Source organism: Saccopteryx bilineata, chromosome 6 (assembly GCF_036850765.1).
Source record: "Saccopteryx bilineata isolate mSacBil1 chromosome 6, mSacBil1_pri_phased_curated, whole genome shotgun sequence".
NCBI classification, from domain to species: Eukaryota; Metazoa; Chordata; class Mammalia; order Chiroptera; family Emballonuridae; genus Saccopteryx; species Saccopteryx bilineata.
The window spans coordinates 117,784,229-117,798,007 of NC_089495.1; the positions used below are offsets into that span (position 1 = coordinate 117,784,229).

Here is a 13,779-nt window from a genome sequence, read left to right on the forward strand (position 1 = left end):
GGGAAACCCAGGCCTTGTATGAAAGGATAAGCACTACTTAACTGTTTGTTGCTATTTTGCCATAGTACAAACAGATTCAGTATTGCTCAAGTTGAAATTTTTTTTTAAGCTAGAAATTCAGAGATGTTCAATTTCTCACAAGTCAAAAAGCAACCAATAAACAAGCACAGCTGCTGTGACCAAGTTATGCCTCTGCCTTCAAGGGTTTGACCCATGTACCTGAAATCTCTGGTAACTTGTAAGGCCTCGTGACACTGGGGGGCCGACCAGGTGACTTAGCGATGAATTAAAGTAGAAGCGTAGGGCTGGAAGTCCTTGTGGGGCATCCAGGCCAATCCTACCATTTAATGTTTAAATCCCGCAGTTGAACCTTCCCCACACCCCAGGGTGATGACTCCCAAAACCATGTCACTTCTCATGCAGATCTTCTGCCTGTGTTGCTCAAATCTGAATGCATTTTGGTACCTCTATTAGGATGTCCTACCAATACCCAAGTGCAGCATGTCCTCAAATACAAGCGTCTTCTTCCAGCACCGCCCCTCCAAATGCTCTTTTCTTGCATTCCCTCAGTGAATATCAATACCCCTAGTCCTACCTGGCCAGGTGGCTCAGTGGATAAAGCATCATCCCAGCATGCCAGAGGTCACAGGTTTGACCCTGTCAGGGCACGTAGGAGAAGCAATCAATGAGTGCACACCTAAATGGCACACCTGAGATATTTGATGCTTCTCTCTTACCCTTCCTTTCTCTCTAAAATCAATGGAAACATTAAAAAAAACAAAAAAACTACTACCCATCCAGCTACCAAAGCCAGAAAGTTGTGTGTCCTTACCTCGTCACAACCCCTAGATCGTATCATCTACCAAGTCTTGCTAATTCTGCCCCCCTAATGTTGACTAAATTTGTCTCCTTCTCTTCATTCCCACTGCCAATCACTCACTTTGGGCCACCACTTGCCTGAATTACTAGGCTGGCCACCCCTCCCCCCAGTTGGTTTTAGCCCCCTTCAGTCCAGTTTGCCTTTCAATTCACTGAAGCTGAGATAGTCATCCTACAACACAAATCTGATGATGTCAATACCGTGACAGTAATGAGGCACCAACAAAAGTTCAACCAGGGAAATGTCATGTGGCCCAACTGTCTCTCTCTGCTCCCATCTGTCTTTTTGCTCCATTCCTCCCCCAGCTCACACCTCAACTTTGTGCTCAGCCCTGTGGAGTTACCAGTTACTGCCACTTCTCCAAATGTGTTATTCTGTCCTTTCCTGGGTACCTCTGCAAAGGCTGTCCTCTCTGCCAAAACCTGTCTCCCAAACCAGCCCCCACATCTTCTACCATTTAACACAGCTATGTCTACCAGTCCTGGAAATCTCAGCTTACTCATCACCACAACAGTGGTAACTGTTAAATAGTTGCTATGTGCTAAACACTGTTCTAAGGACTTTTACACAGATTTCATTTAATCTTCACAACAACCTTAAGAGGCAAGTACTGTTACCAGGTTTTAGAGAGGACAGCTATGTCATTATCCTCAAATGTCAGTCACTATCCCCCCAAAGCCTCATATGAATTCTAGGATGGTATGGGTGATGCTGCTAATACCCTAGTAATACCAGGTGGTCCCCCCTTCACAGCACCCAGCAACCTCTACTGCACTTCTGTCCTACTGGCCATTTCCCATAAATTCTAAGCACTTACATAGAGAAAGGAAAAAAGACTATACCTTACATAAAATTGTATTTCCAGCATTCAAGACAATGCTGGTCAAATAGTTACTGAAACAAATGAATAAATAATTGAATGATATTTGGGTTGTTAATATTTGAGTGATCTCCATGGAACACACAACATTTTGTTTATAATCAGTACTAATCCCTGTCATTTCTTTTCTGTGGTAAGGGGCAAGAAGTGTCAATAGGTTGATACACATCAATAAAACCTATGATTGCCAAATATCAGCTTTTACTCTCGCAGCTCTTTTGACTTCAAAGTGCTTGACTAGGTCTGTTGCTCTCCTTTCTCATAGTCCATACCCAAGTTCAAACCCTTCCTTCCTCTTGGCTCCTCATTTACACAAGTACCCATCTGAGAATCCGTACATCCATCCAACCAGCAAGATGGCTGACATTGAGCCTGGCCAGTGATGGCACAGTGGATAGAACATCAACCTAAAGTGCTGAGGTCACTGACTTGAGCCCAGGATTGCTGGCTTGACCCCAGAGTCATTGGCTCGATGCCTAGTGAAGGCACACATGAGAAACAATCAATGGATGCACAACTAAAGTGGAGAAGTTGATGCTTCTCTCTTTCTCCCTTTCTCTCACCCTCTCACTCTCTTCCTTTCTCTCTCTCTCTCTCTCTCAAAAAAAAAAAAAAAAAAAAAAAAAGGTGCCTGACATTGAAGATATAGAAATTAATAAGGCCAAGTCTCTTTCTTCAAATGTCCAATACTTTTCCAGGGCAACACAAAGGTCTCAGTGTTTGTTTCTGCCCCCACTCCTTGTTCAGATAGGGACAGGAACTGTTGTACCACCAGGGTGACACCTGTGAGCTGTCATATTGTCCAAGCAAACTCCTTACACATTCTTTTTTGTGAAAACAACACTGCAACTAGCTCATGACCAGTCAACTTGATTTCATAAAGAAAATCCTGCTCTTTATCTACGGGCTGATGCCCAACTAACGTTCCTCTTGGTTGAGTTCAACTTACTTTGAAGAGCATTATAGTATCATAAATGAACTTGGACATTACATGAAGTTCAGGATTGTGGAAACCAGCTTTGAAAATTAAAAAAAAAAAAAACTCAGAGCTTTAACAATAGATTTGGTAGCCTTCTCTTGGTGTTAAAAAAAAGCAAAAAAAGAGGGCCAAGACCAGACAGTGGACAGGATCATGTTTGCACTCTCATGGCCCACGGGTAGGTCTAGGGTTATTGCTTTTGATGCAAAGCCAAAGTCCCAGTAGCAATTAAGACCAGCTGTGGGCGTAGAAAGTCATGTAAGTGCCCCAAATACCTCAACAGTCTCTTTTACAATGTGAAAGCAACCACTCCTAAAGGCAAGAGTATGAAGAGTCAGCACACATTTGTAATAAAAGGCTGGTAGAAATTTAGCTAGGAACTTCGGGGTTTTTTTTATAAAGTTTGTCAAACACCTGCAGATCTACCTCATGGCATCCTTAAAGGAAGGTAACATAATTTAACATGAATATCAGGCTCCTAAAATAAATTGCAAACTTTTCAAAAAATCTGGTAAAATTAAATTCCCTACACAGTATAACTAAAAGAGGGGCAAGTATTCATTCAACAAAACAAAGTGGGTTACCATTTTCAGGATCTAAACTGAATATTTAATTATAAAATATATATTATGCATAAGAACATTTCAAGAAAACATTTAAAATCTCCCCTTATGTTCAATAGCCTTTTCTAATACCTACAGAGATGAAAATCAAACAAAAAATGTGCCTGCTCATCTGTAACAAAAGATTCTAAAGAAAAATCTGTCTATTAGCTATTGTTTCATCCAAGGGATTACAAAATATATAAACAGAGACATCATCTTATTCATTAGTAGTCAAGTATTAAGGCCAACATTTCTTTCAAACTAGGATATCTTATTTGAATGGTGAATAACAAAGGAAACTCTCTAAAATGTCAAATCTAGGGGGAAAGAACAGCTAGAAATAAGTGACAATAATTCACAATGAAACTAAAAATGATCAGGTTGCAATATCTGTGACACAAGCTTCTATGTACTGCCCAGACATATCACTTTATCAGCTCTATAGGAATCCTCTTTAGTGTACTTTTTCATAAATTGTGGAATATTTTTTGAGGGGGAAAGAAAAGAGTCTATGTTATCTAGGCCATTCGTTCTTGCAGCTTTCTGGGTAGGGAGGTCTGGGTGTGTATGAAGGCAAGGGAAGTGTGTGGCCAGCTCTCTGGTGGCTGCTTTTCTGTGCAGAAGCTTTCAGCACATTTATCAGAAGTCGTACAATGCAAACGCTTTTGATAGCAGGTCTCCAGATGTCGCTTTCAAGATCATTCTTTGTTCTGTTTTTCCTGTTCTGTCAAACTGCGCCCAAGAGGTGGTCTAGAGTGTGGATTTCAAACACGTGCTATTGATGTGCCCAAAAATGTTGCTGCAAAGGGAAAAAAAACACAGTAGTTGAATCTAGCCTATTCTTACTAATATTATAAATGTTTTTTATGCCCTAAAACAATATGAAATAATTTATAAAACCATGTGAAATATTCAGGTGAGTAAACCTGAATATCTTTATTTGTTGTTATTAAGTATTTTAAAACATATATTACTTATTATTATTAAAAGTAATTTTTCTGCCCTGGCCGGATAGCTCAGTTGATGAGTATTGGCCAGAGCACAAAAGTTGCCAGTTCGATCTCCGGTCAGGGCACATACAGGAACAGATCATTGTTCTTGTTTTTCTCTCTTTCCCTTTCTGTCTCTTCCTTTCTCTCTCTAAAATAAATAAATAAATAATGAAAATAAAGTATTTTTTTTTCTTACAACAAAAACTAAAACCAGTAAGTCCAGGTCAAGAATAACACAATAAATGTTGCAAACCTCTTTTCATCGCTCTGGTTTTCCTATTGTTATACTGATGATCACTGGCAATAATGGTGTTATATATGTAGATACTTCCTATGTTAAAATTCCTTTGTAATTCTCAAGAATATTTTTCTCATAAACATTCTCTGGCACTTATAGATGTCATCTGGAAATAATAATGGTACCTACCTCAAAGGGCTGTTTCAGAGAGTGCTTAGATCATCCACAGTAAGGACATCAAGTATTTGGTACATTCTTTATTAATTGAGTGCTCAAAACGTGCTGGCTATTATTATTATGCAGAAGTATTAGCAACTATTTTACGTTTGCAGAAGTCCATGTTGAGCAGGCCAGTCTGGTTTGGGCCTTCCTCTAGACCTGGACAGTTCTTCCTGAAGACACTGCTATTTAATATGCTGACCTATTTGCCTAGAAGGCTCTTCCCTTCCTCGCTCCTGATTCTAACCACCCCCATGTCTCTTCATGGTTAATTCTCATTCTCCCTGTCTCAGCTTAGACAGTACTTCTTGCAGGTGTAAACTCTCTAATCTCCCAAGTCTAGATTATGTTATAGCTACTAGGGTACGCCTCCTACATGCTCCAGTGCGGATCACAGTTGCCCACTTCCCTGTGACACTAAGGCTCCGTGAGGACCAGGATTGTGTCTACATACAGACAGCACATTCTTAGTGGTCAGTGCCATGCCAGAACATGGTGGGTGCTCAATATCTGTGATGTGAGGACATCTGGGATCTGAATCAGCCGAGTTGGTGTCAGAAGAACAGGTTTTCAGCTAGTATGATGGTGAGCAACGGAAGAGACAGAGCAGCAGCCACGGACAGGGCCTGCTGAGTGCGAGGCTACATAAGGGGTGGTGTCACCGTGGGAGCACAGGGGCAGAGGGCAGGGGCTCTAGAGGCACTCAGATTCCTTCTGGTCACTAAGGGTCACACCAGCAGAGCCACATCTGGATTCACTGGTTCTGGACATCTGGATACCAGTCCTTAACACCCGGAATGAGAGCCTGGGTTAAAAGCACCTGGTCCCACATCTAAGTAATTTCTGATCAAAGTAGTCACAGCACAAGTCAGGGCCCTTGCTGGCAGGAATGACAGAGACCAGTGAGACCCAAGGCCCCAGAGGACTTACCAGTCAGCATGTGTTGTGCACACATGGCCCAGAGCAGAACTGCAGTGCTGAGGAAGAAATTTTGAGACTTTGTGCATGGCTGATGGAAAAGGAACTGAAATGTTCTGATTTGTGCCGGCGGCTGCATCACAGGAAGGGATAGCCGTAGAACAGCACCTGACGGCACAGAAGGGATTGAGAGACAGCGCTGCGCTGGGAACTGGACTTTTATACACATCACCAGTAGCACCCTCTGACAGGCAGCCAGGTGGACCTGAACAAGAAGAGAAACAAGTAACTGTCAGGACACACCACTCTAATTCTGAACTTCTGTACTTGAGATAAACTGTCCTCTGTGTCACTGCCTCACTATTGGTACACTAATACGCTGGTGGGCAAACAGGTGGGTGTTGTAAGGGCGACATTTCATGCAAGTACCTACATTATAAATTCGTGTCCACAAGCCATTAAAAGACAGATTTTAGAGATGCAGCCGATATCTGATCTGTGCCTTTGTGTGTGTGTGTGTGTGTGTGTGTTGCTTCCATCAAAATCAAAACTCTGACTATCCTATGAAGCAAGGAAGTATGTTGGAAAGAACTCTATTCAGCCATGAATAACGTTTGGTTGATTTTCTATCTGTGACATGGGTTAGATTATGTATGTATCTGTATTCTGTACTGTACCTAGAAGGCAGAAAAATATTTAAAAAGATATCATGAGTGTTAACAATGCAATCTTGAGTAATGTTATGAATACCTATTTGTTTTCTTCTGGAAATTAATAACAGTGATTTTATTTCTACTTTAAACACAAATGTATCTGGGATATTTGTGAATATTTGCATTTCAGCAAACGTGTACAGCAGTTGGCAGAAAAGGACAAGTAAAGGCAACCTAAGGAAGTCTAACCACTGAACTAATCAGCACTCTGTGTCACAGGCCAGATGTTAGCACAGACACATGGTGATTTCAGGTGGCCATTCACCTTCTTCAGCCTTCACTTTACTGACATAGGTGATTTAAATGAAATCTGAGAGATGTAACTGATTTCACCTGCTCCAATCCTCTTTCAAATACAATCTGGCTCGTGAACTATGTGCTATACTTGTGCTCACATTCTCCAGTTCATTCATTACAGATCCCCAGGGACCCATCCAGCCCAAGGAAAAGACCAAAACAACAGCAAGTCCTATGTGGGGACACACAGGGTAGGCAAAAGTAGGTGTACAGTGTGAGTATGCAAAACACAGAGTTCATTCTTGTATTTTCTATTTCTCCATACAAACAACTATCAACCTACTTTTGCCCACCCCTGTCTTTTCTATTATATTATATATAAAGGCACTCTCTGCATAAAACTGGAAACACTAAATATAGCAATTGGAGGGTAGCTAAGAAAATTAGTTTATGGCCCTGGCCAGTGGGCTCAGTGATAGAGCATTGACCCGGCATGTGGAAGTCCCAGGTTCAATTTCTGGTCAGGGCACACAGGAGAAGTCACCATCTGCTTCTCCACACCTCCCTCTCGCCCTTCTCTCTATCTCTCTTCTCCTCCCACAGCCATGGCTTAATTGGTTCTAGCATATCAGCCCCGAGCACTAAGGATGGCTCTGTGGAGCTTCTACCTCAGGCACTAAATATAGCTCGGTTGTGAGCCTGGCCCCAAATGGGCGAGAATCAGCCCCAGACTGGGGTTGCCAGATGAATCCTGGTCCAGGCAATGCTGGAGTCTGTCTATCTCTCCTCCTGTCACTTGGAAAATAAGAAAAAAAAATCTATAAATCATTTGATAAACTACTAAGACAAAATGATGATGAGGGCAGCACAGTAAAAAGCTATATATTATGTATGACACAATGTTAAGTAACAAAAGCAAGAGACAAGAGTAGATGTCCAATGGATTACTACTGTAGAAAAATATACATAGAAAAAAAAACTTGAAGACATAAAAAAAAGTTATTATCTTTGTTGGGTTAGTAAAGGACTAATTTTGCTTTTCAAATGGGAAAATGCATATAAATAAAATAAAAAATGGGGTTTTGATTCAATGACCTTCAAGCTTTCCTCCAGTCCAAACATGCCGCAGCCTACGGTCCCAGCGCATCGGTGCTGTCCCGAGAGCAGCTGGGTGAGACAGAGCAACAGCACCAGGTGCAGGGGTGCAAGGAGGCCTGGACTCCCTGCCCTGGAGGGGGTCCTCCAGAGCTTCTGCAGAGTAACAGTGAGAGTGCAGCCGTAAGCAGTCGTGTCCAAGAAGGGACAGGACAGGCACACGCCAGTGGCCTGACCTGCACCTGCTTTAATCCGGCTGGTTTGTCATCCATCGTGACAGTCAGCTCCTTTCAGTCAATTAACTCTGGCTCATGGCTACTCTCTTCTCCTCCCCTCTTCCCAGGTCAGGAGAGAAGTCTAAGTTGACTGATGAAACACCCTGAAGCTGACTCAGCTACATGAACAAGGAGGGCTGCATTCTCTTTTGGGCCACTTTCTCTTTTGACTTCGGGCGCCACCCTGGTAGGCTTGCTGATGCCATGGCTTCTGTCCCACCCCAGCGGGTGCACAGCACCTGACCGCAATTCCGTCACTTTGCTGTGTGACCCTCTCTGCCATGAATCTGTGAGCTCTGTAAGAAAAAGAACGGGCCTGGCCAGGCGGTAGCACAATGGATAGAGCGTCGGACTAGGACGCAGGTTTGAAACCCTGAGGTCACCGGCCTGAGCGCGGGGTCTCTGGCTTGAAGCCTAAGAACTCCGGCTTGAGCCCAAGGCTGCTGGCTTGAGCAAGGGGTCACTCACTCTGCTGTAGCCCCTGGGTCAAGGCACATATGAGAAAGCAATCAATGAACAACTAAGGTGCCGCAACCAAGAACTGATGCTTCTTATCTCTCTCCCTTCCTGACTCTCTGTCCCTATCTGTCCCTCTCTCTGTCTCTGTTTCTCCCTCTGGAAAAAAAAAAAAAGAAAAAGAATGGCATGTCTGTCCCTGTGTGATCAGGGACATTTGAGCTAGAACTAAGGGACAGACTGGGAGCTAACCAGGTAGAGAGTGGGAAAGGCCGCTCCCAGCACAGGGAACCCGTTCGAGGAAGTCAGCAGATGGCGACCTCAGATGAGGGCGCCCAGAAGATGGGAAGGGTGTCTATCATCCAGCATCTGATGGGCAGGCTGGGAGCATGCCAGTAAGGACTAGTCTCTCAATGAAGATATCCTTCGGGACACTCAGTCACAACAGGTAGCCGTTTTCTTTCACTCTGCCTCTCTTTTTTCCTTCCTCTAAGTTCTACAAGCGCACAGGCATGCCAATACTATGTCACACAAATAACGAACATGCCTCATGAAGGCGAACGTTTATTTCACAAGGAATATGCACATGATGGCTATTTTGAGCACCTACTGTGAGTTAGTCACTGCTTCTAGGTACTCAAAGTTCAGCAATGAACAGGTAAAAAAAATTCCCTGTCTTTGTGGAGTTGACTGATATTCTAGAAGACAGGCAATACACAAAAGATTCAAGTAAAGAATATTGGAAGGTAATAAGTGCTGTGAAGGAAAATATGGCAGAGAATGTGGATCAAGATGCTATGCTGGGAAGGAGCACAGTTTTAGTAAAATTCTGAAAAGGTGACAAAGACATAAAGAAAGTAAATAAATGAATGTGCTAAATGCTCAGCATACTATCCTGAGTTAATAAAATATTTCCCTTCCCTTGAGATCCTGCTCACATAAACAAAGTCACCCTTCTGTTTATCAGTAAGATGAGCTTTCAGGTCATGATGATCAATTTTGAGCCCCATGTTGGGGATGACACTATTTAGGTACTTATGGCCCATCTGCATACTTCAAGTAGCCAGTACCAGAACAAGTCTCCCAGCCTCGCTCCATTCCCTGGTCACAGCAGTGAGTGTGCAGTGCCCAGGGGAGTGTGGGACACGCAAACAGGCCCAAGCCCATTACCAGCACCCAGGGGTAGGGCAGAGCTGACCTCTCACAGTGTCATCCACAGAGCCCCCCGAGGCAGGAACAGAGTACATATTCAAGCACTTGTTAGCCAGGAAACTGATTCCATTCATGGGTGAAGGTGTGCTTGCCAACATACCATTTTCCCTTAAAAGGAAAGAAAACAAAATAATTTATACATTTTCCAAGGAAGGGCACATGAACATCACTGAATTCAATTGTTCTTCTATCGCTCAAGTTATAAATAAACACAGACGGAGCCTAAACGATTGATTAAATAGAACCGACTGTTGAAGAGGGCTCAGGGTGATGCTCTAGGGTATGAAGAAATGGTCTGCTTCTTCATGACAGTTTTTCTGCATTCACCGAGTATAATAAATCTAAACAGGAAGCAGTCCTTTGGTGTGTCAGTGTGTGTCGGCGATTTCTTTAAGGACTCCTGGCTGAAACAGGGTTGGACTGCTCCAAAGCCTGTGACTGCCTGTGACAATGGAATGCTAGAATCCATCATGTCCCTACTGAATTGCCCCAGTCACAACCATCAGTATCAGTAAAGCCCCATTTTAAGGTCCTCAGAAATAACAAAAAGAGATTGGAAGCAAATGATTATAGAATCATGGGTCCATGAAATGTTATACATTTTACCACTGTAATTAAATGATGTACAGGCCCTGGCCAGTTGGCTCAGTGGTAGAGCGTCAGCCCAACATGTGGAAGTCCTGGGTTCAATTCCTGGTCAGGGCACACAGGAGAGATGAACATCTGCTTCTCCCCTCTTCCTCCTCCCGTTCTCTCTCTCTCTTCCCCTCCTGCAGCCATGGCTTGATTGATTCGGGCCTGTCAGCCCTGGGTACTGAGGATGCTCTGTGGAGCTTCCACCTCAGGTGCTAAAAATGGCTTGATCACAAGCATCAGCCCCAGCTGGGCAGAGCATTGGCCCCAGACAGGGGTTGCTGGGTAGATCCTGGTTGGGGTGCATGTGAGAGTCTGTCACTGTATCTCCCCTCCTCTCACTTAAAATAAATGATGCACATCAGCCATGGGACAAGTTCACTGATTCTTAATAAATGCCTTAGTGTTCACTATGGGTGGATTCAGGGCCTGTCTACCCTTCCAGCACTAGCATTGGAGGAAAAGTAACAAGGGCCCTTATCACACCTTGGTGCCATGATTGTGTCCGGGAGGGAGAGCTGGGTGGGCATTTGTTGTTTCTTACAAAACCTCCTATTGCTCTGAAGTACTTCTGTAATCTAAAAAATAGAGAGATAGAGATCTGTTTAGAGATGTTTTTCATATATACAAACACACACGCATTTCCAGTGATAGGAAATAGAAAGAAGTAAAACCGTAGCTTTAAAGCACTGTCTGTGAAGATACAATTCAAGGGCGTGGGACTCGCATACCTGGCCCATCACAGCGGGAGGGATTTTCTCCCGAATGCACTTCACATAATCAACTGCGGCCTCAAGAATGGAAGCCGCGTCGGTCTTCCTTCCCTTGACACATGGCACCAGCACACGCAGCTGCTCACAGCAATGCTTGATTCGCTCTCTAAGCAGGGAATGGTGGTAATAACGAATAATTAGCCTCACTTCCTTCCTTGTACACAATTCTTCCTCCAGGAACTTCCCCTCCCTATCGAGTCTCCCTTTCAGAGAAAGGCGAGCCCTACACACCTGCTGCTTCACCACCTGAAACCAAGCACCCGGGCACCCGCTCACCCGGCTGCAAGTGCCCACGCTGGCGGCAGCCCCGCACCCTCGCCCCAGGCCTGCGCAGTGTGCAGGGTGCCCAGACCAGGGGCGGGGCGGGGCCAGCGTCCCCTCCCCTTATCGGCAGTTTCACTTTCCGTGGTTTCAGTGACCTGCAGTCAACGACGGTCCAAAAATATTAAGTGAGAAAATTTCAGAATTGAACAATTCCTAAGGTTTAAATTATGCACTGTTCCAAGTCGTGTGATAAAATCTACTGCCATCCCACTCCAGCCCCTCTGGGACATCGTGACCGTCCCTTTGTCACGGCTGTCCACACTGCGTGTGCTTTCTGCCCACTAGTTACTTAGAAGTTCTCTGGCATCAACTATGAAAGAGACAACAGTCACATAACTTTTATTACAGTATATTGTTATAACTGTTCTGTTTTATTATTATTTATTGTTGTTAATTTCTCACTGTGCTAATTTATAAATTAAACTTAATTGTAGGTGTGTATGTACAGAAAAGAAAAACATATTAGATATAGGGTTTGGTATTATTCGTGGTTTCAGGCATCCAGTGGGGGTCTTGGGACGTACCCTGCATGGATGGGGGTGCCCCTGGACAAGGCTGGCCTGCCTACAGAAACCTACAGAGAACTCTTGCATCGGAAGAGAAAACCGTACACTATATAAAGTAAATACTTCCACAATTCGCCCTAGAAGCCTAGAAGAAAAAGAGTAGTCAGAACCTTCAATGTCACTGTGACTTGGACCACATTTCCAACAACAGATCATTCAGCATCTTGTTAGCATGGGCTTCACATGTAACTCTTGGGCTTTGAGCCGAAGGAAAATCAGAACAAATACACCAATCAGCAAACAAGAACATCCTGGCTAGCATCAGAGAAAAACCAACGTAAGTATTTCCCAGTTATGAGGGGAAATACACAGGAAAGAAATTTAAATTGCTCTACACCTTTGACACCTTTGATAGCTTTGTTTCTCCATGTGCTCATTTAATCAACATTAACCAGCTGCTCTGCGCTGAATGCTGCCTACATAGGTAGAGAAGCAAGTGGCAGCTCTGCCGATGATTAGCTGGGACTGTCAGCAAGTTCCTCAATCTTTCTGAACCTCAGGATGGCAGAAAAAAAATCTACTTTGAGGCTGTGGCTCAGTGGATCAAGTGTAGTCACCACGCAGCCAGGCTGCCAGTGCGCGGTCCCCAGGCAGGTCGTGTATGAGAAGCAGTCAGTCAGCGTACAACCAAATGGAACAACTAAGTAGAACAGCGAGTTGATGCTTCTCTCTCTCCCCCTTCCTCTTTCTCCTTTCCTTTCTCTCAAATAAATAAAAAAAAAAATTGATCTAGTTTGATATCTAGCTAGTGAATAACTAAAATATTCTTTTCTCCTTCTTCTTTTCCAAGTGAGAGGAGGGAAGATAGAAAGACAGACGGCCCAACCAGGATCCACCCAGCAATCCCTGTCTGGGGCCGATGCTCCACCCATCTGGCTATGCTTGCAACTGAGCAGAGGCTCACAGAGCAATCCTCAGCACCAGGGGCCATTGCACTCAAATCAATTGAGCCATGGCTGAGGGAAGAGAAGAGAGAAAGAGAGAGAGAGAAAGGGGAGGAGGAGGGGTGGAGAAGCAGATGGTCGCTTCTCCTGTGTGCTCTGACCAAGAATCGAACCTGGGACATGCACATGCCAGACCAACGCTCTACCACTAAGCCAACCAGCCAGGGCCTAAAATATTCTAGATAGATCCTTTAATTGGGCTTTGAGGAGTTCTGAGGTTTCTATGGAGGTGTCTCAGGGAACATTCTGAAAAGAAAGAGATGGAAACATCAACAATTTGACAATGAAGGGCTTTGAAAGTTTTCACCCATTTTAACATGGTATATCCACTGACAAGGATCTGAAACACAGAACACACCTTTTGTCATTACAGTAGCACCAGTAAAATACAAAAAACAATCTAAACATGCAAAATAGGTGGGTGCTTCAGTAAGTTACAGTAGGTTAGCTCAGTAGGATATTATCTGGCAGTGGAAAAGATATGTTATAAAGCTTATTGAGGAAAATAAGATATTTTATAGGCTACAAGTATCAGATGCTAGACAGCATTTAAAATATGATCACAGCCTGACCAGGCGGTGGCGCAGTGGATAGAGCGTCGGACAGGGACCCAGGTTCAAAACCCCGAGGTCGCCAGCTTGAGCGTGGTCTCATCTGCCTTGAACAAAAAGCTCACCAGCTTGGACCCAAGGTCGCTGGCTTGAGTAAGGGGTTAGTTGGCCTGCTGTAGCCCCCCGTTCAAGGTACATATGAGAAAGCAATCAATGAACAACTAAGGTGTCGCAACAAAAAACTGATGATTGATGCTTCTCATCTCTTTCCGTTCCTGTCTGTCCCTTT

At 44.0% G+C, this 13,779-nt stretch overlaps 1 protein-coding gene across 1 annotated transcript in view; it reads right to left on the reverse strand.

Moving 5' to 3' along the window:
• Positions 1–3,321: 3,321 nt before the first annotated feature.
• The window catches only part of SOHLH2 (spermatogenesis and oogenesis specific basic helix-loop-helix 2), a 36,596-nt gene continuing 26,138 nt past the window's right edge, over positions 3,322–13,779 (reverse strand). Inside the window, exons 7-11 of the mRNA XM_066235954.1 lie at positions 11,064–11,211; positions 10,819–10,910; positions 9,686–9,807; positions 5,724–5,976; positions 3,322–4,143 (exon numbers count right to left, since the gene is read on the reverse strand). Of these exons, the coding sequence (XP_066092051.1) occupies positions 4,095–4,143; positions 5,724–5,976; positions 9,686–9,807; positions 10,819–10,910; positions 11,064–11,211 (664 nt within the window). The 3' untranslated portion in view covers positions 3,322–4,094. The remainder of the gene's footprint in view (positions 4,144–5,723; positions 5,977–9,685; positions 9,808–10,818; positions 10,911–11,063; positions 11,212–13,779) is intronic.